Source organism: Asparagus officinalis, chromosome 1 (genome assembly GCF_001876935.1).
Source record: "Asparagus officinalis chromosome 1, Aspof.V1, whole genome shotgun sequence".
In the NCBI taxonomy this organism is placed as follows: Eukaryota; Viridiplantae; Streptophyta; class Magnoliopsida; order Asparagales; family Asparagaceae; genus Asparagus; species Asparagus officinalis.
Genome location: NC_033794.1, coordinates 99,495,364 through 99,523,155, shown reverse-complemented (window position 1 = coordinate 99,523,155; position 27,792 = coordinate 99,495,364). Strand labels below are relative to the sequence as shown.

General features: G+C 34.4%; 1 protein-coding gene across 2 annotated transcripts in view; it reads right to left on the bottom strand.

The window, feature by feature from the left end:
• Positions 1–27,792, bottom strand: part of LOC109828784 (nuclear pore complex protein NUP205) — a 45,183-nt gene that overhangs the window by 3,844 nt on the left and 13,547 nt on the right. For both annotated transcript variants that reach the window (XM_020395718.1, XM_020395717.1), the window contains 30 exons: positions 25,256–25,372; positions 24,971–25,177; positions 23,957–24,058; positions 23,738–23,881; positions 21,491–21,621; positions 21,256–21,375; positions 20,888–21,011; positions 19,805–20,002; positions 19,610–19,728; positions 19,248–19,398; positions 19,043–19,155; positions 18,889–18,970; positions 18,710–18,796; positions 18,543–18,620; positions 13,836–14,036; positions 11,538–11,627; positions 11,346–11,459; positions 11,035–11,202; positions 10,874–10,929; positions 10,713–10,785; positions 10,423–10,613; positions 10,191–10,320; positions 10,019–10,096; positions 6,433–6,597; positions 3,336–3,506; positions 3,119–3,256; positions 1,649–1,789; positions 1,431–1,553; positions 1,181–1,276; positions 341–478 (listed from right to left, as the gene is read on the bottom strand). In XM_020395718.1, coding sequence (XP_020251307.1) covers positions 341–478; positions 1,181–1,276; positions 1,431–1,553; positions 1,649–1,789; positions 3,119–3,256; positions 3,336–3,506; positions 6,433–6,597; positions 10,019–10,096; positions 10,191–10,320; positions 10,423–10,613; positions 10,713–10,785; positions 10,874–10,929; positions 11,035–11,202; positions 11,346–11,459; positions 11,538–11,627; positions 13,836–14,036; positions 18,543–18,620; positions 18,710–18,796; positions 18,889–18,970; positions 19,043–19,155; positions 19,248–19,398; positions 19,610–19,728; positions 19,805–20,002; positions 20,888–21,011; positions 21,256–21,375; positions 21,491–21,621; positions 23,738–23,881; positions 23,957–24,058; positions 24,971–25,177; positions 25,256–25,372 — 3,846 coding nt within the window. The remainder of the gene's footprint in view (positions 1–340; positions 479–1,180; positions 1,277–1,430; positions 1,554–1,648; positions 1,790–3,118; positions 3,257–3,335; positions 3,507–6,432; positions 6,598–10,018; positions 10,097–10,190; positions 10,321–10,422; positions 10,614–10,712; positions 10,786–10,873; positions 10,930–11,034; positions 11,203–11,345; positions 11,460–11,537; positions 11,628–13,835; positions 14,037–18,542; positions 18,621–18,709; positions 18,797–18,888; positions 18,971–19,042; positions 19,156–19,247; positions 19,399–19,609; positions 19,729–19,804; positions 20,003–20,887; positions 21,012–21,255; positions 21,376–21,490; positions 21,622–23,737; positions 23,882–23,956; positions 24,059–24,970; positions 25,178–25,255; positions 25,373–27,792) is intronic.

Sequence of the window (27,792 nt, the reverse complement as noted above, 5' to 3'; positions counted from 1 at the left end):
TCATAGGCTTCTGCTTATGTTGGAGATTATCTTGCATTGTGATTTGTGAAAACTTATGAACTTCTCTATGTTATGCATGCTAATTAAGACTCTTTCGTGATTTAGTATGTGAAATTATATTTCTTAGTTTTTTTATGTTACAATTTATAAACATGTTGCTTATATGCTTTTTTATCTTATGTTGGAAAATGTTAGTTTGAGTTATGCGCATCAATTCAGTGAGGCGCGCGCATCGTTGTGTGCCTTGCGCATGGTGCGCATAAGGGGCCTTTGCGTCCCGCATTGCGCCTCGCGCCTCGATAACACTGATAGGAGCAACTATATATACAACAGACAGTACCTTGTTGAGCAGTAAGAATTTTTCTTCACCAGTTCTCTCCAAAGCAACAGTAATTGAATAAAGAAGGTGTACAAGTGAAAGTAATGTAGGTTGCTGCTGTCCAATAGAGTCACTACTATCGCCAGTACCATCCAACACCTGTCAACAAAGAAGTTGGCAGAGCAAAGAAAGAAAACCAGATCACACGAAATATAATGAAATCCAATCAAACAATGAGCATATTTCGACAAAGAGGAAAATTAAAAAATTAATAGCCAGGTTTGTAATAAGCATATTGCAAACAATCTGAAATCAGGAGGTTAGTTTAAACTTAAAAGACATAATATTAAGTATTACGATTAATTATTACCATTTCAAGAAAATGGAACTCGTGCCTTGTACCATGTACAAGAACACTAGGGCAAATCAGGAAGCTTGATATGACATCTCTAGTGGGGGAAAAAATAGCAACTGCACTTATATACTGATATCCTACTACTAGGCATTAAAAAAAAGGAGGAACATAATCACAAATGTCTATAGCTCGAAAAAAAATATCCCAAGATAAATTGAAAACTGGCAAATGGGAAATGGTGAAATGAAGGTTGAAAACTGAATTCATTACCAGCAGTGCACATTTCTTGGAAATGCAATAAACAAATAGATAGAAAACAAAAGGTAAATTGTGGACACACTCTTGCATACAAAGGGAAAATCAAAATGTATGCAACTCCTCTAGCTGGTTACATATATGCATAAATGTGCATGAACAAATGTGCACACTATACACAAATGACAAATATAAATACGATGATGACAATATAGGTTATCCTTTTACAATGTGAAACCACTTTAACTAACCTGCAACCTCAAAAGCTTCTTAGTCACCAGAAAATACAGGTAAGAGCTCAGGCTAAAAGATAACTGGAACATGAACAACTGTAACTTCCTTTGTTTCTGTCAATTTACAAAAGTTAAAAGTTAAAAAAAATAAAAAAAAAAGTGCACATTATTAAGATACTTATTCATGGATATAACATACATATGGATACACAGACGTATCTAGGTACGCATGTATATAAATTAAATTGTCTGGAAGGAAAATGCATACCTCGACGGAATCAGATGATTGCATAACATTGTTGGAACCAAAATCAAGTTGGAAAAAATATTCCATCATGCTAAAAAGTTCTTGAACAAAACCATATTCATCGCTTTCTTCATATGGCCAGACCTGTATATAATACATATTGAGAGCTAATGCCATGTCCAGCCAATAGCTGTACAAAAGTGGAACTTCTAACATTAGGAAAAGTTTACAAGGCATACCTTGCTGAGTATAGAAACAACAAGATTGATTCTTTCTAAGGCTAATTCATTAGCTCCTGAGACATCCTTCAGAATTTGATAAAAAGTTGACTGGTGACACTTGACAAAATCTATTATCTCACGTACAATTTTGTTTTTCACCTGTGAAAGATAAAAGAATATAAAACCTTTTAAGAATGACTGTACAGAAAAAAAAGTCTAGTATAGCGACAATTATAGGAGGTACAAAGGGAAATACCAAGTATAGCCTTTCATGATTGTTATGAATTGAAACCAATATTAGTTCAGGCCTAATCAGTTCCTTAATTGAACTGTCATAAAGTGTATGGTTGATGCACCTCTTTTGATATCATAGACAAGAATCAAGACCGTCTTTTAGTAGTATTTCAGTCATCTTTTGTTATTATTTTAATTTGTAAGATTATGAAAAGATAGCAATCTGAAGCAATCTGAATCATAGAAAACTTGGAAAATAATATATTCAGCCCCAAGGGCCAGTCAACCATGATAACTCACGCTTTCCCTCAACTTTATTTCCATTTCTTTTTAATATCCCATTCACTACCTTTCTGAAAAGAATGACACCAGAACAAATGGCACATTTACAAAAGATTTTATTGAAGAAATTACATCCATTTACCCCATATTCTAAATTTACCGCTCCATACTTGAGTGCTCCATTTTTCAAGGGGCACATGGCTCAACAGATTTAAATCCTTAAATCTAACCTTACTCTCACTTTCAACAATATCCTTAAATCTAACCTTGTCATGTTAAGAGACTCAGTGATACTTTTACAGTTCTTTAGACCTTACAAATTCCTTAAAACATAATATTATTGTCTATAACATCTGTATATGTGCATCATTGATATTTACACTCACACACCCACACCCACACCCACACCCACACCCACAAAACCAATGGTTGACAACATTTCAGGGCTCACTAGTTCCATTCTAGGGGGCACTAAGATAATAAAATTATCTCAACAAGAAACCAGTCGCATCCAAGCACTGCCAGGTCACTATCATATTTCCTTCTGTTCTAGACTATCTTGACATCATGAAAGCCTTAACCATCCTCAGCGATAGTTGCCCATTATTAAATGACATAAAAAACCCTACTAATATTAGTTTGGTCCTAAAATAAAAAAAACTTAACCCTTAAATGGTCATAACTAACAAGAACAAAGTGATTAAAGAAATGGTTAAGTATCAAAAATTAAGAACCTAGGAAAAAATAGTACATTGAATAGCAAAATTTCATGAAACTAAAAATTAAAGAGAACTGGGTTACATGTTGTTAGTTACTTGGTTTCGTATGATGAAAAAAAGATATATTGACTTTACAATGCAATGAAACATGACTAAAAGATGCAATAAGTATTCTGTGTTTCTGAATATTGTCAGATACACATAAGTAGAAATAAGAAGAATAATAGAAAATGCGTATGGACTGCAGGAGAACCTCTAAGAAATCTGATGTTTCAACCAGTGATGTTAGGCTTGAGACCAATCTCAATATTGGAGTTACAAGCAAAGTCTGCTTATCAACATCTCCAGCATGACCTCCGGCAATACTAGAGCCACCTCGTCTAGCGATTCCCTAAGAGAATGCAATTTATACAAGTCAGGTATATATGACATAAGAAATGAAAAAAATAAAAATAAAAATAAAGCACAACCTTGGTATGCAAACCAACAGCTCTGCATGAGCCAATATGTTCCAAAGCGCCCATAGATAGTAGAATCTGAGCTCCGTGCTTATTGTAGTGGTGGCTAATTCTCAAAAGCAACAAGAGTTGTGCTTCAAGGGTGCAGAAACGTTGCAAAGATTCTAATGAACACCGACCATCCTAAGATAAAATATCAAAAAGGAACCCATAATCACGGTTTGAAAAGAGAGACGGGAAATTTGAAAAGATCAGGAAAATGCATAAGACAGAATAGAACCAATAAATCATGTATAACTATGAAGGGAAAACCTCAGTTAAGATAAAAACTGGTTTTACAGAATGCAACAAGTTTTTTTATTATTATTTATAAAAGTGATCAAAACACCTTTGATATAACCTAAAATTGTGGTACATCCTGAATGTATTTAGATGCCATCAGGCTAACAGAAAGTAAATTGATATTTACAAACAATGGCATTAAATAATCAGAGTCATAGTCAACAGTACTCAATGTAGCAAATCCTGAGTGACCTGATAAGCTAGTTAATAATTGTTTCTACCAAGTTAATGTATTAAACTCTTAATTGATAATTACCTAATCGATAACTTATCTAACTGTCCTAGTTTATGAATTGAGACATTACAAGAACTCAGTAGATTATATTACTATCAACAGATTGGAGAAATAGAATAACTCAATGTTAGGCAACTTAGCTTGTAGTAAGTAAGTTAATTAATAACTATTATAATAAATAATCTTGTCTAATAACTCAAGTCCAATGCTTACTTAGTTATGCAATGAATTATTACATTATGGGTGTTAAGAGTATTAAATTATAACTCTCAACACTAAAAGCAACATGAGAGTTTTGGTGATGCAGTGGCAGGGACCATTTTATGAGCAAAATAGGTTCAAATCCTACTATAACGCATTCAAAATGGATTTTAAACAAGATATATTTGTGTCAGTTCAAGTTTTTGGCCAACAAAACAAGCACCCAACTTGCTGGGGCATGTTCGAATACAAAATTACAATCCTCAATCCTCCCACAACTCTAGAGTTTTGGTATTAGGAGTTTCGTTTAGTGGAAGAAATTTTCAACATGGTACCAAAGCAACTCAGGTTAAATATAACACAAGTTACACACTTAAGCCAGATGTTTAAATGGCATGAGTTTAGGTTCAGATCCATGAAAAGGGTGCCCAACTTGTAGAAGTATGTTGGATACACACACAGAGAGACCCAAAATGTATACATATGCACGTATTTATGCATAAATATATACATAAACAGAGACGCGTACATGCATATACGTGTGTCTGTGCATATATGTTAAATATAAAATGTATATATATAAATTTTGTATGCATCACTGTTGTAAAAAGCGGCTAATAGAGCCGCTATAGTGCCGCGAATAGCGTTGTGGGGCTTCACCGTGACACTTAAGGGGTTTGCGGCGTGTTTAAGCGGGAAAAACCCGCTATTTGTTCGAATAGCGTGTTTTAGCACTTAAAAGCGCTAAACCCGCATCAAGGCGTAAATGAGAACTCGACCCGAACCCGACCCGCACCCATTACACTTTAACCCTCTCCCCTCAATTTCCCGAAAAGTGTGCCCTAGCTGCCTCTCCGGACTCCCGACTGCTTCTCTCACATTCACCACCAACAACGACGACTTCCAGTGCCGTCAACGCCGCCTCCGATCGATGACGACTCCCGCACCAATGACAACTTCCAACGATGCCTTCCAAGTGCCAGTGACTGTGCCTCTCTCCGGTCAACCCATATCTCTCTCACGGCCCTCCGACGACGACTTCCAACGACGACTTCCAGGCTCATGCGATTGTCCTCTCTTCGGTTAACCCATCTCTCTCTCACGGTCCTCCGGCAACTTCCACGACGACTCAACTCAACTTTCTCTCTCACTTCCTCCGGCGACACAGGCAAAGCTTCCCTCCGGCAACATCTCCATCTCTAGAATGTTATGAGTTTGGACATGTCATGTGTTTAGAGTTTGATATTTATTGCTTGCTTAGTATCTATAGACTGTTATTATCCATCATGATATTATCTTGCTTTGCTCATTTAGTCATTTATCTATACTTGAATAATTTATTTTTTATGTTAATTTTCTAGTAGTCAATATAATGATGATGTTACTAATCAATACTTTTTTATTGTTGAGCATTTTTATATTAGAGACTTGAAAGTTGAAGAAATGGGACAAACAACGGTCTTTTTAATAAACAGGTACGTTTTTTTATTCTTTAATCTTTATAATTATAGTACTTTGTTAATATTATGTAATTATTACACATCTATTTCATGTTTAGGCATCAAGTATGTATTTGTAGAATTTTTAGATTTTTATATGATTTTTCTTATTATTTAGAATATTTAAATATATTTATATTTGATCGCTATTTGACTGTGCGCTATTTGCCGCTATTTTGCAGCAATAGTCCCAAATACCCTTAGTGGTACCTCGCCACGACGCACCGCTATCCGCTATCAGCAACCTTGATATGCATACACATATACATAAACGCACGCACGCACACACGCACATGCATATGGGATACACGCATAAATTTATGTGTGTGCGCACACAGGCTCATACATATATGCACATATACATATACATACATGTGTGCATGTACATACACGTGTTTGTGTGTGTGTGTGTCCGTGTTTATTTACATATACATGTGTGATTGCGTACCACCTTAAAACATTTTGCTCATGAGTGTTGAGGGATGAAAATGGAAAAAGGGATTGCCTTAAGAACTGAAGTTCATAATGGCATGTTGAACAAGATCCCAGATGCGTTGAAGCATCAACTTATGACAGACTAGAGTTTACATAGTATGAAAGATACAATAAATACTGCATGATTTTATACGTAAATATAACTATATAAGGATACAATAAATTCATAAAGTGGAAAAAAGACGATCTGAGCAATTGATAAATCATAAAAACAAAAGAAGTAATTCAATACTGAAATCATATGCATTAGAGTTTCGTGCACAAGACTGAAATAGAGTAGGAAGGGAACCAATACAAAACTACTGGAATTCAATATATCCAGTAGCAGAATGCTGACCTTATATGGAACATTACTAATATCTGTTAGGCAAGATCTCAGAATTCCTCTACTTTGCAGTTGGTTCAAGAAGAACTTCTCTTGATCAATACTAATAAACGCATCCAAAACATAAAGTGATATGGCCTTTCCAGCTTCACTGCCTTGAGTAGCATCTTTTGTCACCTGAGGATAAACATATGTATGCATAAGGGGTAGAAGATAAAACAAAAAATGATCCTCAATAGGTAGTTGGACCAATGTGGCAGCAACATGCAGGCCAGTGAAATAAAGCTCACCAATTATGAAAATAATACACAAGTAGAAAAAGGTAATAAATTGGGAAGGTCCTTAATAAAATACATTGATTTTTCAGAAATGCATAAAATCGCAAATGGCAGAACAGAATTTAATTAGAACTTATTATCAGTGTATATGCTAGTCCCAGACAAACCCTGCACACTATACTGGATTACCGCTGACAGGTGACTAAGATTCTAACTTATGAAATGCTAACTCTAACTACTTCCACAAGCAATTATAGTGAAAATAGAAGGATCAAAGAATTTCTAACAAGGTTACAGAAACCGCTAGGTGAGCTAGGCGTTGGACCCAACGCCTAGAACCTAGGCGGCTAGATGGGAGCCCAGGCATAAACTAGGCGTTTTCCTATTTTTTTAATTTTCAATTACAATTATTGATATTAAATGCCAGTGTTATAGAACGTTTAGGCGTTGGACTGACACCTAGATAGATTTCTTAAGTGGTGGTGGAGAAGGTTTTACTAAAGGTCGGGAGAGATAGAGGAGGTGCTCATAGCTAGAGTTTGGAGGAGGTTGGAGGACGTGGAAGTTGAAATAGAGGAAATCATGATCAATGCCTAAAGGGTGTAGCCTATGTAGGCAGATCATTCTCCTCTAGGCACTCCCAAAACCTAGGTGGGCAACCTAGGTACCGCGTTAGCGCTAGGTAGACGGCCAAGGTACGGCTTAGTCCTAGGCGTACGCCTAGGCAGGCTAGGCGGAGGCTCTTTAAAATATTTATTTCTAATCGTGTTCATGCTAGAAAATTACCAGGCAGGAATAACAAAACATATGAAATAAACGAGTTCTAAAATTAAGAGTGGCCTTGCAATTTTCTAAGCAACATAAAGATACATTTCCCCAATAACCAGCTTATTACTCACCAAGTAAGAATTTTATATATCATATGTACACTGGTATCCAAAATTCAGCTAGACGATTGGATTTGCAACGAGCAGAAAGTTATTTCAGTTGATATTCCAAAGTGTTGGTTGTAGGTAGATAAGAGGAAACCTTAAGTCACAAAGTGAGAGAAACGTACGACATGCATAAATGAGAGGTAGATAAGAGGAATGAAGGTGTAAGTTATTTCTGTTGATATTCTGAAGTGTTGGCTGTAGGTAGATAAGATAAGGGGAAACCTTAAATCACAAAGCAAGAGAAATATACAACATGCATAAATGAGAGAATGAAGGTGTAAGTTGCAAAGCACAAAGTGTATTTGCATAAAATCGTGTTGGTTTAACCATACAAACTTCATATGCTCCTGCTTTACTTACAAAGCTTCTTTGCTTCACCACCTCAGGCATTTTACAAGATCTCCCACGTGATGTGCACTTAGCAGCTTCACCACCTCAGCCATTTTACAAGATCTCCCATGTGATGTGCACTTAGCACACTGATGATTGGTTTCGCTGAGGGAAGTAATGGAAATTTTTGAAAAAAAAGAGAGAGAGGAGAATTAAAGGAAACTAAGAGCTTGACTATCGATAACGAGTTCACCGACACACGATCAATCTAGTAAAAGTCGTCAGCTGGCAGACCGTTTAGTTGAAGTAAAATGTAATTTTTTATGCCAACTTGATTTTAGAACGTGAAGATTGAATGTTGACTTTTCTTTATCCTATAACTTTTTCACAAAATGAGTGACAGCAATTCATGTGCCGTGTAGATTAGAATTTAAGAGCAGATTAAGTAATTGCTTGGGATTGTTCCTGATATTCAATGAATTACACCACTGCTCATAGACTACTGTTATCATACCCCGGGAAATTACTGATCGGTATCAATCATACTTGCACTAATTTTGACAATATAAGCATTATTGTCTAGATTAAGGGTGGGTTAGTCACCTAGAACTTAAAATTGAAACTGGGATAATCTGTGGGATAAATTTTTAAGGTGTTAGTCACATAAAACTAAAACTAGAACAAAATTTTATAGTGTTAATCAAGTAGACCTCTAACAAAACTAGAATTGGGATAATGGTACAAAATTATCCCATTTTTTTATTTTTCTATACAAAAATGAGAATTCTAGTCTCTCAAATTATTCCAAGTTTTAGCTTGGAACTAGGTGGTAAAAAACTAGAACTTATATTTATTTTGTTATTTTTTATTTTTTATATTTCTTTTTTTTCTTTACTTCTTTCATATTATGGTTATCACCATCATTAGACCATCATTATAATAATAATTATCAATATCTTATAGTCTAACCAAAATAATAATAATTATCAATATCTTATAGTCTAACCAAAAGTTATTTAATAGTAAAGAACATTCTTGTAAGCAATTATCAATCAATAATAGTAAGTTTAAAATACATAAATAGTATTTATATCTTCAAAATGCATAAATATATATTTCATGATTATAAAAATTTATCCCACGTTATTTTATCAAAATATCTCACTTCACAAAATTGTTCCTATTTATCCCACTAAAATATCCCACTAGCGAAAAATTATTTCACTTCAACAATTATTTTATTTTGCATGAAAATATCCCAATTGACTAACACCCCCTAAGGAAAATTCTATTTGTCTTCAACTTCAATCTCTCAGGCTCACGTCAATACACAAAACTAGATGGCCTGAACAGAGTGTACACAAATCACAACCATTAAGAACATTGCCAACACCATAAATTTTTTATGAAACTTTGATGTGCATAGCAGGCTTAACAGCCTTTTCCAGTTTTCCTCCCTGTGATTATACAAGGGCACTTGATCTCTGACTTGTGAACGTACACAACCATCTGACTAGCTGGCGTATGGATAGATTTAACAAAAACCATGCAACATTCATCTGAATGAAAACTGAACCAAAGTTGGAAGCAAGTAGATACGCAAATAATATTGACAATATTGGGATATATAAGGCAAACACACTGACAATAAAACTGACTGTAAAATGATTATTAGCCCATGCCATTAGTATCACATGGAGTTATTAATGTACACAATCATGTCATCTTTGGGTGCAAAATTTATCTACCACTCAAGGAAAGCAACAAGTTGATGGTAATCCTAGAATGCTAAGAAATGTCGATAACAACGTGCCTAGGTGTCATGATGATAGTAAGTTGCGTATTATGCCAACATCAAGGACACGAGCACAAAAGACGAGCATTAATCAATAATGTATTGGTAACTGTATCCTCCAAATATTAGATTTCTATTTAAAATGGTGACAAAAAGTTCCAGGATTGATTGACTAGACATAATTCATAGCATAACCAGTATGGTAAGTGCGAAGGTTACATCAAACACTAAAACAAATGAAACTGACAAAAAGCACCTACTGCATCAATGATTGCTTGAGCCTCTTTCCGCAATATGGAAAAGTTGGCTCGCTCTAGTTCAGCTTGTTCCCTGTCAATCTTTAGAAAATATAAGACATACATGAGCGCATATGTATTTAACTTCAAATGTTAAATAGAGTTGTTGATATAGAATATATAATATGTCAGGAACCTTCTGAAGATTTAGGCCATCATCTACATCCTGTTCTTCATGAATCAGGAAACGTAAAACTGATGCTGGTATATCTGGGTCAAGGATACTCCGGCAGTACTGAAAGTAACTAAGAAGTAATGCATATTGGCTGCAATATAAAAATGGAACGGGAACAAGAAAATTAAAGAGAGAAAAAATAACCATCAAGCTCGTGTCTGAGAAGACCTCAACAAATCTTAAAATACATTACCGCCGTCTCAAGGTTTCTGATGATTCATTTCTGAGAATAGCCATTGTAAGTTTAAATAGGATAGATTGACAAGCTCCATTTGAGAGTTGTTTTACTGATATGATATCAAGGCATGTTAGACTCTCAGAGTCTACACCTCCAGGATATAAGAACCTTTCATCCCGCAACTTAGCCATACAGGTGAGTGCAACCTTTGAAAGTGAATATAGAGGAGACAAAGGGTAAAATTAAATAAGGGGAGACAAATAAAATGCACAAGAAGTCAGAATATAAAAACCAAAATTTCTCACATTGCTTAATATCAGTGCCATCTTCAAGGAACAATCTGGAGAAGCAGATGCACTCAGTGAAGCATCAAGAACTCTGCCAGTAAAATACTTGAGAATATTATATTTATCATCCTTCAAGAAGGTCAAGAATATTATCATCATTAAACAGTGCTCTTACTCACTCGAATAATACTCGAGAATGATCTACAAGAAATGACATTCTTCTAGATATTGAGACCTGAAAGTCAAACAGATTTCAATTGAATCAAAGAAACGACCAATGCACAATAACAGTATGGGATGCAATACATTCAACAAGTAGTAGTCTGAGAACGAAAATGACCTCTACAACATGGGACCACCCAGCCAACATATGAAGCTGAGCTGCTTGTTCTTCAAGGTTCTTGTTGTATCTCCAGCACCACCTCAACAACTGCCGTATAGATTCTCGTACTTCATTATTCTCAACTTCATTAAACTGGGAGCTTACTTGACTATAAAATTTAAACATCTGATAATGCCAAAGGGGAGGAACAGAAAAAAGAAAAGTCAGATCAAAGCATGGATTTTCAGTCTTGAGGATCAGATGAAGAACTTTCCTATATGTAACATGCTAATAATAAGATGTTCAAATGAAAAAGATAAAAGGGAAACCTCCAATAGTTTATCATGGAATGAATCAAGATCAATTAGCCGATCCCCTCGTTCTGAGTAATAGTATACACCACCCATTTCAGAGGCTGCAGGATTTCTAAGAATCTCCTCCACCTAAAACATGTCATTAAATCATGAAGGAACCACTAAAAGGGAAAGTACGAAGATGTTTTTTTTTAATTTTCAAAATACCAGTGTATCATATTTCAAATTGGAAATGTACTGAGGGTACTTCGCAATATCAGGCGATCTAAACTGGAGGATTTCCAGCAGCTGTAAGACCTGCAGACAGCAAGTTAGTCCATAAGGAATCACCTTCAAATAATCTTCTAAATACATTGTACTACAAAGGATAATGGAAGAATATACGCATCAACAAAATCATTAATTAATTGAGGTATAAAATATAGAACTATAAGTCTATAACTAACCTTTAAAGGGTTACAAAGGAATTTAAATTTAAATACAACACAAAAAAAACTGGAAAACTAAATTGATTTGCAAAAAAATGATGCCCATGCTACAAGGAAATGAAAATAGAGCAAGTAGAGAAGACAGAATTATTGAAAATCACTTTAGGAACGAGCATCTTAAAATAACAAGCATTAAATGAAAGTTTATGGAATGTCAAGTCAGTAGAAAATGAGTGAGACTGCAGCGGAAATTAATGGCCACACGGAATAATGCTGAACAAATTTGTTAATTTTGATTTCATACAGAATTGATGGGAAAAGGATATGAGTCACCAAGCAGAATTAGATCAGACTAGGTCACCAACACTGCTTAGATATAATTACAATAAATGCTTATGTTTACAAGAAAGGTGACGTCACTAAGCAACGAGACAAATATCGTTGTGAAGAAAGATATCAAGCATATAAGAGCAGTCAGAGGTGAATGGTTGAACAAGGAAAAAAATGGTTATATTAAATGTAAAAAGGAACATAAATAGAGAAACACCATAAGATCTATTTGCATATCAAGGATAGAAAATAAGAGCGGACAAAAGACGAATTGAAATAAGTAAAAAAGATTTTGACATGCTCAAACAATGATGGGGTTAAGCCATCTTTGGCTAGGGAAAAAACAAATACATATGAGATCTGCATGTCCTCTTTCTTACATAGAAGTTTGCTCTTTTACATGGTTAACAATCTATATTGGGAAGTTGCATAGTCATCCCTTTTTCCTGTTAGACATTTCATCCTTTTAACATATATACCTGTCTAATATTTGACAAGCAGAAAATATTTATTTTAAAAATAAAAAACCTTCACCGTTGACATGCCTTATTCAATGAAAAGTGCAGGCATGCACCAAGAAAAGTTTTCTGTGCAATTCCAATATTAACTTTGTTTCTCCATTCGTATAACATTTCTAGTGTTCACCAATTATAAGATTTGCGAAAATTACCAATTATTCAGAAAATATCTGTGCTATACCAAATCCCTCCCCCTTCGCTATATACTCTGTCTAGTATTTGACAGAAAATATTAAAAATAAAAAACTTCACCATTTGCACTCCTTATTCAATTAAAAGTGGAGCCATGCACCAAAGAAAGTTACCTGTGCTATTCCAATATTAACTTTGTCTCTCCATTCGTATAACATTTCTACTATTCATCGACTATAACATTTCCAAAAAATATTCAGATTATTTTCTGTTCTTAAAAAATAATACCAAATTATTCAGAAAATATCTGTGCTCCCTCCCTCACTGCCTTTCCCTTTCTTCTGGCAGAATTTTCATCCTCTTATAATACATACTCCATCTACTATCTGACAGACGGAAAATATTTATTTAAATAAAGAAAAAAAACTTAACCATCCCACACTTTCAAGTAAACCAAAATGGTGAGCTTTGGCATGCATTTCATGAAGACACAACTATTGACATGATAAAACTTTGAAATTCTCTACCCATTCAATGAAAAAACTACGATAAAGCTTCTAGTCCAAAGCTTAGGTGTTGGCTACAAAGACCTTTTCTTTACCTTGCTTTTTTCCCTTTTTCTTTTTTGCTTTTTTGCTTCCACTTTCATATGAACTAACATCTCAATTAAATAAAAAATTTGTCAACTATTTTTTTAACTGCATCAGCCATGCTCATTTAAGCCTATCTCTACTCTTTGTTGACCCATTATACAATCCTTCTTGTAGCTGATGCCTAACAGCTTTTACTAGAGCAACAAAAGGGTTAACAACTATTCACATTTTTTGCAAAATAAATATCAGCCTTCGCATGGTGAATTATTATACACTTAACCAATATTCTTGAATACGCATCCATATTACTAACAGGAGCAATTACCCATCATATACGTACAAGCCTTAAGGCAGAGAATGACAGAACTAAAGATAAAGGTCAAGAAACATATGAATAACATGTACAAAAATTCAAATAGAATGGATGACAACACTAATTTAAGAGTGATCAGTTATCAAGTCTATGAACATATAGCTAGTCTAAGAAACAATTGAAAATAGTACCTTACTATTATTCATGGTTCTATTTCCAGCATGACCTGCATCTATCTCAAAGGTTTCGGATGCACTTGGTCCACTGCCATTCTCAACATTGCACTGGTCAAAAATCCCAGAGAGAATAGCCAGGCATGTTTCTCTATGACCTGATGAGGCTACATCAGCTAAATGTAATTCCAGTGCTAGTAGTTTCAATAACCATGCTCTCTGAAAGCAAATAAATATAGAGATTGTTACATAAATACATCAGGTAGCACTGCATACCCAATACTTACCTTCTCCCTTGTAAATACTAACATATTAAGAAGGGTTAATTGAGAATATACCCGCTTAGTATCACCAAATTGCAAATAGACCCCTTGTAATTCTATTTATGGTGAATAGACACCCTGTAGTATTTGGCCCAGGTACGAATACATCCCCTAAGTGAACTTTTTTCACTCTTTTAAAAGTCAAAACTTAGCAATTGAGGGTCCATCATCACCAACAGAACTATAGGGGGTCTACTTGCCTCCTCAAACTTTTTTAACGATTTTAAGATTCAAAAAAGTTCACTCATTGGCAATGGCGGAGCCAGATATGTTATGTTGGGGCTGTGAAACCAACATGTAATGGCTGTAATGAAAAGGAAAGAGAATAAGAGATACAAAGAGATCACTAATATACTCAATGATAAGGAACAAGAATTTAATCTGAATGGCTATTACTATTGTTCGGAACATTGGTTACAAGACTTCTCCATCAGATTTTTTTTTTTTTGAATGAAAATAAGGCATACTGCCCTATCATGTATATATAAACCAAAAAAGAGAGTTTTTACAAAAGATATCTGATTGTGATTTGGCCCGAGACTCCGAGTTGGAGGGTATTAGACCAAATCACCAAAAGATGTCTCTATGAAGAGACCCAAAACAAAACATCTAACAGAAACTACAACAGGCAGGGTATAACAGACTTCTCCATCAGATTATTCAGAATATATTTAGGAGCCTATTATACAGAAGAAAGGTGAACACTTATTTTATTTTTATTTTTGAAGTGAAAATTTCAGCCAAATTGAGTATCCTTATATCGAATTTAATTTACATATAGATGATAAGAAATTGATTCATGACATGTTTCAGTTTTGATGATAACGATGAAAAGCTCTGTCCATAAAAAGACCATTAAGCTGGAACTAATGATGCCTGCTAAATAGTAAGAAGTGGCCGAGCCAGAAATGTTTTTTTTATTGGATTGGGGGGTGGGGGGCAGTAATCAAAGATACATGCATAAGTTGTTTCTTATTTATTTCATAAAAGAATTTTTCCAAAATAACCCCCTTCAATCTTTAATATTTTGAAATTGGTCAAATCACTGAAATTGCTATTAGGCTTTCCAATGATTAAAAACTATTTAAAATTAGTCCCTTAAATCATTGAAATTCCCATTAGGTCCCCCAATTATCATCATTAATTTGAAACAACTACTCATGAGAATTGGCCAATTGGGTACCTTAATGGCTTTCAACTATTTATGGGGCTAATTTTTAAAAACTTAAGAATTTGAGAGGACCTTACAACAATTTCATTGATTGTGGGACTAATTTTAGAAAAGCAAAGATTTAAGCATTAAGGGGCCATGGACAAAAATGATTGGGAGGGCCAAGCCCACCCGCCCGCCCGCGCACAAGAGAAACCCCTGCCCCAAAAAGAAAAAAGAAAACAAAAAACCATTTGCAATTGGGTGACATTACAGGGGGTCTTTTTGCAATTAACCCTTCGAAAAAACAGAGAGCCATTTTAATGTTGCAATGTGAACATATATCATTACTAAACGAGATAACTAATACATATTTAGTGCAGTTTTGCATTATAATTTCTAAAGATTTTATAATATCATTTTGTAACTGAAAAATATTCAAACATGAGAAATCAAAATATATCCTTCAACTACCAAATAGTTCACAAAAGACAAGCAAACAGAGGGGGTCAGTTTAGCAGCTAGGGCCCTGGGTGATTGCCTGGCATTATATTTAATCAATAAAATTACAAGAAATTCATAAAAAAAGAATATTGAACAAAATTAAATAAAATAACAAAAAATGTAGAAAGAAACCAAGAACTACTTATTCATGAACCTAAACATTACAGGTACATGTGAACAGAACAACTAAATATTGTACAGAGCTAGCAGAAATCTAAACATCTTACAATAAGATCTGAGGCATTACATATTAAATAATCAACAATAAACATAAAAAGATGAGTAACAAGCCAGAAAAGTAAGTATTGAGATTAAGATAAGTAATTCAGTAGTTAACATCAATTTGTTTTCTCAACATTACTGCTAGCTATCAAGTACAAAGTACTAAACTAAATTAGCCAAAAGATAAAGGTCAGTTTCGTATTGTTGAAGCTCACAATAAGTTGCTTATAAGCAGCTTACAGAAGCAACCTATATAAGCTGCTAAAAATAACTATTTGGTAATCATATATCAAAAGTTGCTTCCAAAAACAGATAAGATGTTTGGTAAAACTGTGCTTCAAGATCATTATAAGTGAAACTAAAATGCACGTAACTTTAGTTTCATGTTTATTGATAGTGAAAACTATTGTCAAAACCTAAAGGGTATATATATTACCCAAACTACAGAAAGCAAAAGCCACTTTTAAAAGCATCCAAGTTGCTTCTAAACACACCCCCTTAAAGAGTAGAAGCAATTTCAATAAGCATGCAAAAAAAATTACCAAACACCATTATTAACTGCTTCTTGGAAAGATAAGCAAAAGTATCCTTAAAAAAGCAAGACCAAACTGGCCCCAAGTAGATGAAGAAACAAAAAATAATTTATTAGTATGTCATACTAATAGCTGAAGTCTCTAATTCTTGAGACGTCAAATTCGAAACATCTCAAGGTAAAGATTCTGAACAAGTAGGATGCCAAGTGTCAAAAATCAACTTCAGAATTACAAACTATTAAATATCCAAATTACATAGTATAATTTCAATAACTAATCTTGTTATCCACCCTCAGTTAGTTTTGAGAACTCAAAACCTCCTCGTGAAATATCGGCAAACATAACATACTCCTCTCTATCCTCTGTTCCTTCTTGATCCCTTACGAAGGGAAGGTATCCTCCTCAAAAAAACTTGAGTTAAGACAAGGTGAATAAATTATCAACCTTTCAAAGACACTTGCAAGACTCTCTAACGCATAGGCACCGAATCATTCACAACATAATTTCAAATGTATCCTGATACTAGAAAACTTTCTCCTCATTTAGATCAATTTCAGTTGTCTGACATCAGCACTTGGCCACTTGACATACCATTCTAAGAATATGATCCCTCATTTTAAAGCGAGAAATGTATATATAGAACATATCAAATATGCATTTGTTAAATGCATTTCTTCGACCATGGATCAAGTGTTTAGTATTTTAGACTTGTTTTAAATAATAAAGCATTAATCTTTCTCAAGAGTTACCTGGCAGTAATATATAAGAGAAACATACTTCATGCAAATATTACATCAATGATAGGCAAATAAAGGTTTGAAATTTAAGTTATACAAAGATTAAATCTAGTCTCTTTACTGCAGGAAATAAAAAACATAACTGCCAAAGTTTCCCAGATAAAGAGACGGAGAGGTACAATAACATATGTGAAAAACCACATCCCTACAGTTCACACAAAGGAGAGTTTTTTTTTTTTTTTCGTTATGGGCAAGGTGATTTTGTTGTTGTTGTTGTTTGGCTGGGGGGGGGGGGGGGGGTACAATGAAGAGTACATTACAAGTAAATATGCACTATAACTTTCAGAAAGTTAAATAAATGAACATGCATCTTTTCATAAGTACCACATTCACTCTAAGTAATAATTCAAATGCTGACATAAAAAATATTTGAGATGACCTGACCATCCGAGCAAAGATGAATGAAACAGGACGTCCCTATAAAGAGGGGGGAAAAAGTTGATTCTAACTACAAATCACCGATATAAAACATTGCCCCAATTTTTCAAGGACACTAAAGTGATGACGTAAAATTAAACAAAAAGATGATCATTATTTTAACACTGTTCTCTGAGGTCAACCATACATCTCATATTATGCACGCCCTTCATTTCTTAAATCACAAACTTACTTAAGACTTCCACTACGTCACAAACTACAGCATTAATTTATTTAAAAAAATACCTGTTTCAGGATATGTAGCGGACACGAGTTTAAACATCATAAAACGTTAGATGTGTGATTCAGTGGGCCATGTGTCCAAGTGGCCAAGTAAACAAGCTTTTCAGGGCTAACCTGGTTTTAGGTGAAATTAGCTCAAATCCTTACTATTCATGGGGTTCACTACATGCAAAACAGTTTAGCTAACAGCCAAGCACAGCAACCAGGCACAATCCATCCTTCATTGGCAAGGGAGTGATTTTGTTTGTATACCTTGAATGCAGTTAACATGCTTCATTCGCCACTCTAATCTCTAGAAAGAACAAAACTGGTTTGGTGATTTAAAAGCAGATTGCCAATATTGGAAATAATAAAATGATTAGAGTAAATATTCACATTAGAGTAAATGCTTCATTCGTAACATAAGTGGAACATTAACACAAAACTAGCCACTCTAATCTCTAGAAAGAACAAAACTGGTTTGGTGATTTAAAAGCAGATTACCAATATTGGATATAATAAAATGATTAGAGTAAATATTCACATTAAGAAATTACCTGATGGAGTGTGCTGATTCGAAGAGCCTGATTGGTACTCCTCTTAGGTAGTGGAGAAATGACAAAACCTTCCAGATGCTAAAGAACACAGAATATAAGAAAATGAAAATGGAGAACATATGAAAAACTAGTAGGCCAAAATCACATGAAAAGAAAAGTAAAATAACCTTTGCAAAGAATTGATATTTTTTAGCACTTAGCAGATCCATTGTAGGACCAGTAGTCAACGGATCCAAGCACAGTTCATAAACGAGCTGCAAATGGCAGGGAAATATTACAATAATATAACAAAAACTTTGTACAAAACAGAATAGATTTGGGCATCACACAAAAAATTTCACTTAACCTGGAAAGCAAACTCATACAGTAGAGCATTTACTTCAGGCATTGAAAGCTTTTCCAAATTATCAAGAATAACCTTCAAGCAACTGCAAAGAATGTTTGATATCAGTATTTCATCCATAATATCAAGTATAAAAAGAGTAAAATGCCCTCAGAACCTGAAATGGAATTTTGGCTGGAGCACTGTCTGCTCAATAGGATTATCTACATCAAATTTGAGAAGTAAATGTGTGACATTTGGTGGTGGGCGATTAACATTATCAAGAAGAAGCTGATAAATACAGAAAAAAGACCGATTATCAGAACACTAAAATTTTACAAATGCATGGAAGAGAATGAAAAAGATAGGGTATCTAAAAAAACCTGCAATATGAGAACGCCGGCATCATTTTTTGAGTTCACTATGACATGGCATTCATCAAAACGGGACTCGAGCAAAGTAGCATAATCCTCAACTAGGACTTTTGCTGCATTCAGCTTCAACAGCAACGGTACGAGTCCAACCATTCTAGAACTGTCAAGATAATTGTTTTTGGAATGGATCTTTAGATCAATTAACAATAAATAAGATGCTCAATACTGGTAAATTCTGTAAGAAATAACTTCATTCACGCTTAAAAGAGGGAGAACTCTTATTAATATTGACACTTTTAACACCAATAAAAATTTACAACAAAAGGCACCGGCATGAATCAGAAAGACTATAAAGTATACAATAACAATACCTTAGAATGTTCATGATCTTTATCGAGCACAGCTGGATTTGAGGGAGAAAATCATATCGTACATACTCCAGCAAAGCAACTATTTGATTATGATCTTGAGATAATATAATATCCAAGGGCTGCAATAATTAAACAGTGAGAACAGTCGCTAATCACTTTAAGCAACATACAGAAAAACGCCAGGTTACACCAAACCTGGTATAATGGACGCCAGACATCAGCAAGAAGCAAATCCTTCTCCAAAACTAGAACTATGATTTCTAATGAGAGGTGCACAGCTTTCTCCAAAAGTTGACCAAATGTTTGGCTAGTCCGATCATTGATGACTGTGTCCACTCCCAACAAGATGATACTCATAATATTGCGGAAGACTACTTTACCACTCATGAAGTCCTGCAATAACAAGGAGGATTTTAACAGGTAGCATCACAAGAATACTAACATTAAATATAATGGATGATGGACGCAATTAAAAAAAAAAGAAGCATCAAGTAAAACTATGTCATATAAAAGGAAAGTTCCATCTCATAAAGGAGATCTACAGGAAAGTCTTATCCCATCAATAGTATTTGCAAATTACTTAAATTATGTAGTTGAATAGTATTGCAATGAAGTGACAGGTAATGCATTCTCCAGATTGAACAATGTCCTCAAATTCTCCAGGTATCACTAGATACTAATATGGGTGCATATTAGGCATTCCTATTCTAATTGCTTTCAACAATTGCAAGAATTAGATCTCCTTTATTTGAATCATGAAATCATGCCTTAGTAGTTTCTAGCAAGGTACGGTAGGTACCTTTCAAAGAATTTGAAATATGGTAAAAGAACTTGGAGACTAGCCAAGCTCAAAACATAAAAATAGCAATAAGACATCAAAAGAATATTAACAGACAGCAAATCCACTAAATATGCTAGATGTTTAAAGTTATAGCTTTCAGCGTCTGCTTCCTTGCTACATGCATGTCTTGATGCAGTAACTCAGGTGACTCAATTAGAGACAGAAAAGGACGGAGATAAAGAGGGGAAATAACAAAAAGATGACTCCTACAAATGGAGCGGTATTCCAAGAGAATCCACAAGTACAATCAGATAACTTCATACTAAACAAAGAATAAAAAAATCAATGTCAACAATAATAATTTAGGAACTTGAAATTTGTTCATGAACGGAAGCAACAATAAGCTTCCATTTAAAATCGCTAAGTAAGGCATCTTTAATAAAGCAAATCCATAAAAATGGTAGAAAAAATTATATAGCAGGACAAGCGATACATACTTTTAACAGTTCAACCGTGGGTAGTTGTGTTTCTAGTGGAGAAGCATGTGCCACTGCAGACGACTGAGAGATATCAATAGCATCACCAATATCTCCATCCTTCAAGTTGTACATACTCAGAACCCTAAAAATACAGCGTGAAACAAAAGAGAAACCAAGAATCATCTATAACATCATAAATTTTATGAGTGCTAGAGACTATATTGTTAGCAAAAAAACTCAGCAGCAATGTACTTATAATAGAAAACCAAAATTTTTTACAATGTCTCAAGTATAGGCCTTTCATCAATTGTTTATATCTAAAAAATACATAGTAATAAAATGGAAATTTCTGACAAAATGGACTCTTAGGTATACGCACTACCCACATGTGGAAGTGCTGAAGACAAGCAATAACCAACTGCCACTTCTCACTCGGATCAGCATATGCTCTCTGAGGGAAAGGTCCAAAGACATGATCATAGACAAATCTAAAGATTCCCACAAACCTGGTACAGATACAAAATTGAGATCCATAACCATAAATTTTCTCATAGCCAGGTAACAATGTTTCAGTGGCGTAATATCATAAATCTATATGAGACAATATTAATGAGCCAGTACCTTCTGCCTCTATCAGTGACATCTCTTTCTTCTGCAATTAGTGCATTCAACAAGTTAAGAAAAGATATTGTTGATGGATACTTTTCGGTCCTTGCTTCAACTTCATTCAGTTCAAACCGCATATCATAAACCTGTGAAATAAGTTGCATCGCTTAATCGAAGTATTATAAGTATATGAATGCGGCAAGGACTTGAAACTATAAGTGTCATCAATAACCACGACATAATAGTTATCCAATGTCAATTCCTTTCAATACTTTCATTCATACCATCTACGATATTCATAATAAATCGAATGTCAATTCCTTCCAATACTTTCCAGGCTATTATTAATGTTTCAAGGCTGAAAAGATTCAAGAGATGATCCTATTTGAGAAAAATAATTTAAAAGACCATGAACTAGTTGTACAATAGAAATATTATTTATTTCCAACAGAAAGTATTTTCTCTTATTAGAACACAGATATAGCTCAAATGTAACTAGGGAATGGCAGCAATTGACAAAGACACTAATAAATCCGTTAGGAATATAGATTGCAAAAGAATATATGAATTGCAGGTCCACAGCTAGCACTTATTATTCAAATGCCTTTATTTTCATGACCAATGATCTAAAACAAGGTTTCATTACATGTTCGATCAGGGAGCACATCGTGCATATCGTAATATGAGCTAATTAAACAAAGTGTGCAGTTTACATGGATTTGAATTACAAATACGGATAATTACATATAGACAATGTTTAACAATAAATATTCAAAAATAGGAGAATATAAAATATAATGAGCAAAAAAACTACAAATGACTGATTAAACAATGAGGAAGTATTATGCATGCAACTATTTAGTTATGGAACAAAACAATAAATGGTAAGCCCATGGGGATGGATAAAGAAAGAGAGGAGAGAGTGGGGGAGAAAGTCAGGGGAAAGTAAATAGCGGTCTAGAATGATTAACCAAACCTAACCTAATAATTGTCTAAACCGAAGACACCCAACTGAGAAAGGATAAGGTTCTCGTCCATATTCTCTGTTTCTAAACTCATTGACTTCAAAGCTAACCTGATAACCATCGGTAATGATGGCAGTTTATGTTTAAACGAGTACAGATGGGGGTGCAGCTATGGGACACACAAAATTGATAGAAATTGGCAAAAAAAATTAATAATTAATAATTACATGAGATCAATTTTGATGTTTCATTCGTGTGTTATTAAAACTAAAATCCAGATAATATTGTCATGTCTCATTTATTAAAATAAATTATGAATTGAAAAATCACTCATTTTTGAACTAGATACCTAAACGGCCCTTTAAATCAAACTTGTAAACTGGGTATGACTGAAAAGAATCTGACCTGTGTCCCGTGTGCTGCAGGTAGTAGACGTGAAGCATAAGATATATGTCCAAGAAGTGTATGACAAGTGTTCTAAACTAAAACATGTATTATATAATCAAGTATACATCTAAATAAATGTACACATATTCAAGGAGAGTCCATGAAGTCTCGGATTCGTACATGTGTCTGACACAGATATGGGAGCCCAGACGAGAAGTCGCAGTAACTTAGATGACACCAACAGAGAAAGGATAAGGTTCAGATCTATATTATCTATCTCTAAACTAACCCCTTCCAAAACTGAAAATAATATTGTTTTGAATTGATACCCTTTTCCTTTCCGCGCCCATATATCATATATTCATTTATTCTGGTCATTTAAGATGGGCAAACAATCTAGAAATCATTTCTACTAACTGATGTAAATAGGAGCAAGCAATCCCGTTCAGCTCTTGAATAATTAGACCCGCCTTTGATAAATAAGAGTGCTTTAATAGTCCTTTTGGAATGTAGACACAAACATTTAGTCATTCACAACAAGCAATCATGTACCTTATGCTTAAGTATAATCCCATGAAAAGTAAAAATTAAAGTGAAAACAACCATCAGAAATAGATAATTTAAAGTATAGACCATTAGGAGTAAGTTCAACAAAGAACTAAAAAATGCTTGATGAAAGTCAATTTGTAATTTATAAATAGGAAATGCATGAAAGACAATAGGTGGATCACACCACAGCCACTAAAATCAAGCATATAGTACATAATATTAAATGGAGGAAGGAAGGTACGCAGGTACACATACAACAAAAGAGCAGAGTTTGGCATGATCCAAGTAACAAAGATACATCTTCCAAACAAAAAAAAATCATAGATAACATAAAAATCAACAGAATAATAGTTAAACATACCTGTGATGGTACATGTTGCCCGCTATGCCCGGAAGACGGACCCACAACTACAGGAAGATCGTATTGCTCAAGATAAGTCCAGATAGTCTCTTTCAGATCTGGAGACACTTGAACAAAAGCAGTAATAGCACTCCTAAATGCCCCCTGCACATGAACATTGTAAGTACTGTAAATCATTACTCAATTTGATTGTCGGGAAGTTTCGTTATGGCCTCAAACCTTCAGATATGGAGGTACATTCTCATAGCTAAGCAGCTTAAACAAGGGTTCAATATCTGGAAACCATTTCTTCCTTTCAACTGGATTTCCATTTTCCACGACCTGCATATTACTTTCCAGATTATTTATCATGGACTCATAGTAAGAGAAACACAAAACTGTGAGTCATACTATTATGCAACAAATGGAGAAGATGTGGCATAGAAACCTTTGCGATGCATGACCAGCATATAGTGTTACGAAGGGTAAAGGAAATATGTTTTGTTCTGGTTAACCATAAAAATAAAAGTGTTAGGTTGAGTCTTGCACCCGTATCCACACCCGTACCCATGCCAGTGTCCATGCAACTTAGATACAGGACCTTACGTTGTACTATTAAGTATTAACTGAAAACATGTTTTCCCCTCTTGGTAGTACCAGAGCAAATAACCTGACTCCAGCTCCGATAGTGTTAATCCCAAGATATAATTTGCTCCATGCATTTTTTTTAAGCTAATCAAAAGTCAATCATCAAGAATTAATCACATGAAGATTCTCAAGTGGAGGAATGGTCCAACAGGTCTGCATGGAAGAAAACGTCAAAGAGACACTATAGCTATGTAGTTTAGAATTCAAGTGAATATTGAATGACTTCCTGTTTAAAACACACGTCATGATTATTTTAAAAAAATCCTTCTCTCTTTCACAACTTTGAGACAGTTTCTTCCAAAAGGAGATAACAGAAGAAGAGAGAATGCAGTCTCTATTTTTGATTTAGACAGAATCTTGCTTAACTAGTTAAACGATTGCATTAACCTTGTAACTGTTTTTCACAAGATGTCTTTTATTAATAAAAAAAGGCTAAAATTGACCAATAAATCTTACAATACAAGGATTACTGAACATGGGGACACCAAGAATATGAAAACCAAAAAGAATGACGAGAGAAACTGAAGTACAATCTATTCTTACAATATATACTAACAACAAAATAATAATTAGATTCTCAAACTGGAATATAAACTATATGCAAACCTTCTGAAGAACATCCAAATATGCAACAAGTACTTGAGCATCAGCTTCCTCAAATTCTGGCAACATGCTTCCAGAACTCTGAAGGGATTGTTTGAACTTCTCCTCGTAAATGGATATGCAGTCAAATAAGGTACTCCACCGGACGGACCGAAACATTTTACCCTGAAGTAACTCGAAAACTTTTGAAGCGCCCTCCTCATTAGAAGCCTGAAAATTCCCAAGACTATTGAAATGAACTTGAACATTCCAGAACTGCATACAAACACACAAATAATTCACGCATACCAGAGCCTTCAGCATTCTCAGGAAAGCAACAAGAGTGTGCATATTAGTATGATCCTCCCCAGCAAAGTTAATAAACGCCCACAATTCTTCATTTCCATACAGAAGCTCTGGTTCTTTCTGAGCAAGCATTGTTGCACCTCAATTCATTAGCATGAAATATATGTGTATATAAAAAAAAGGAAAATTACAAGAAACCCCTTTATCGATACCCCATTTTGAACAAGACCACTATCAGTTACTAAATTCAATTAAAAACCCTAATCTATGCAGAAATTTATATATAATATTGTTTGATATTTATTGTTATAATATTTTTTTCTATTTTCAGAAGACACATACCTGTACAAAAATTTAATGGTTGAAAGATATCTTAATCCCTTCTTCTAAATTTACTGATTTCCAACATCCACTGCTTAGATCCAATAAGTTTTCCATGTTATTTGTTGGTTTCCTTGTATTTTGAAGAAATTTGACATGTGGCACTATTTATTTTAATTTGTGGTTTAGCTCTGGCTGTTTCAAACTAAAGTCACTATCCCAATATTTAAGATCTCATAGGAAGAAGAGGCAGAAGATGGATTGTGAGGAAAGATGTTTTAGTCCCTTCTTCTAAATTTACTGATTTCCAACATCCACTGCTTAGATCCAATAAGTTTTCCATGTAATTTGTTGGTTTCCTTGTATTTTGAAGAAATTTGACATGTGGCACTATTTATTTTAATTTGTAGTTTAGCTCTGGCTGTTTCAAACTAAAGTCACTATCCCAATATTTAAGATCTCATAGGAAGAAGAGGCAGGTTTAGCTCTGGCTGTTTCAAACTAAAGTCACTATCCCAATATTTAAGATCTCATAGGAAGAAGAGGCAGAAGATGGATTGTGGGGAAAGATGTTTTAGTCCCTTCTTCTAAATTTACTGATTTCCAACATCCACTGCTTAGATCCAATAAGTTTTCCATGTAATTTGTTGGTTTCCTTGTATTTTGAAGAAATTTGACATGTGGCACTATTTATTTTAATTTGTAGTTTAGCTCTGGCTGTTTCAAACTAAAGTCACTATCCCAATATTTAAGATCTCATAGGAAGAAGAGGCAGAAGATGGATTGTGGGGAAAGATGGGTTATTGGGTTTGTCATTACTATGTTATGGAAGAGAAAGAAAGAAGATGGAGTACAAAAGACTTATCAAAGGCTCTCATACTAATAGAAAGTTTACCCTCTTACATGCTTACAATGTGATAAATTAATCTAACAGAACACTTCTAATGATAATAGATCAGGGTTTTTTTTTTTTTGTTTGTTGAAATTAACAAATGATAATGGTTTTATTTTTACAAAGCAATATATAGATAAAGGGCTTTCCTGTATTTAGTCCAAACATTAAAACAAGATAATGGAAACAAAAATCAAAACAAACAATCTAGTCAACTATGATTCTCAGACGTGAGAGTAAACCATCAAAAAACAAGTAAATAAAACCTTAATTTAGAAAACGAATTTAGCTGCAAACAACAAGCGCATAAAAAACATTAAGAGCAAAAGTTTCTCACGCTTACCGCTCAAGAATTGTGAATAACAAGTCCATGAAAACTAATATAGAACAACTATTTCACTTATTTGGCAGTTCCAAATGAGGATACATGCAATGAACAGATGTGACATTATGAAACTGTAGAGGCCTTCTGATCATTGTTTCGTTAACAGATATACCAAACAAAAGATAGAATGAAAGAAAGACAAAAAAAACTCACTGACCTCAAATGATCAGAGAATTATCTATATAACCCCACACTGGTCAGAGATGATAGCTAGTATTTATACAATGTTGTTCTTTTGCTACACTGATCAGGAAAGTCGCCTACATCTGCTTGTTGGACATACTCTAGAAATACTACATGAGATTGATCATAAAAATATTGCAGCTTAAGGTGGCCCAGCATGCAAACAGCCACTTAAGATCAGGATGATGTTGCAGGATTAGATTGGAAAATCCAAGAGAATAAGAGCGTGGTGTCTTCTTAGCCAACATGTAACTAAGTATAGACTCACATCACCAATGCAGATCTGCCTTGCCTCAGAGATAGAAGAGGAACTGTGATCTGATGACTAGATCATCTGTTATGCCGCTCCAGAGTTCAACTAGTTGAGGACTTCCTTCACAATAATAGTTCTGGAACAATAAAAGAATTTTAAGGGCAAAGGCACATTGTCGATGTATGGTCCACAGAGGAACTTACGAGAACCTTTCATTTATTATATGTGGCAAATGGCACTCAGGTCAAAATACGATGGGACAGGATGGTTAACAACCAGTCATCTATCAGAAATCAAAATGTTGCATATAAGAAGGAAAAAAGCATGTCTCTTGTCCAGAAACTGGGTGTACTTGAATTAGAATTTCGAGATGAATAAACAGAGAAATGAAAGGATAAAAAGATGCATCCACGATGAGTTAAAAGGTAAAATAAAATGGGGACAATAAGAGGGACCGGAACTTTGAGCATAATCATATGCAGCAAAAGGGGTCAACATACATGCAA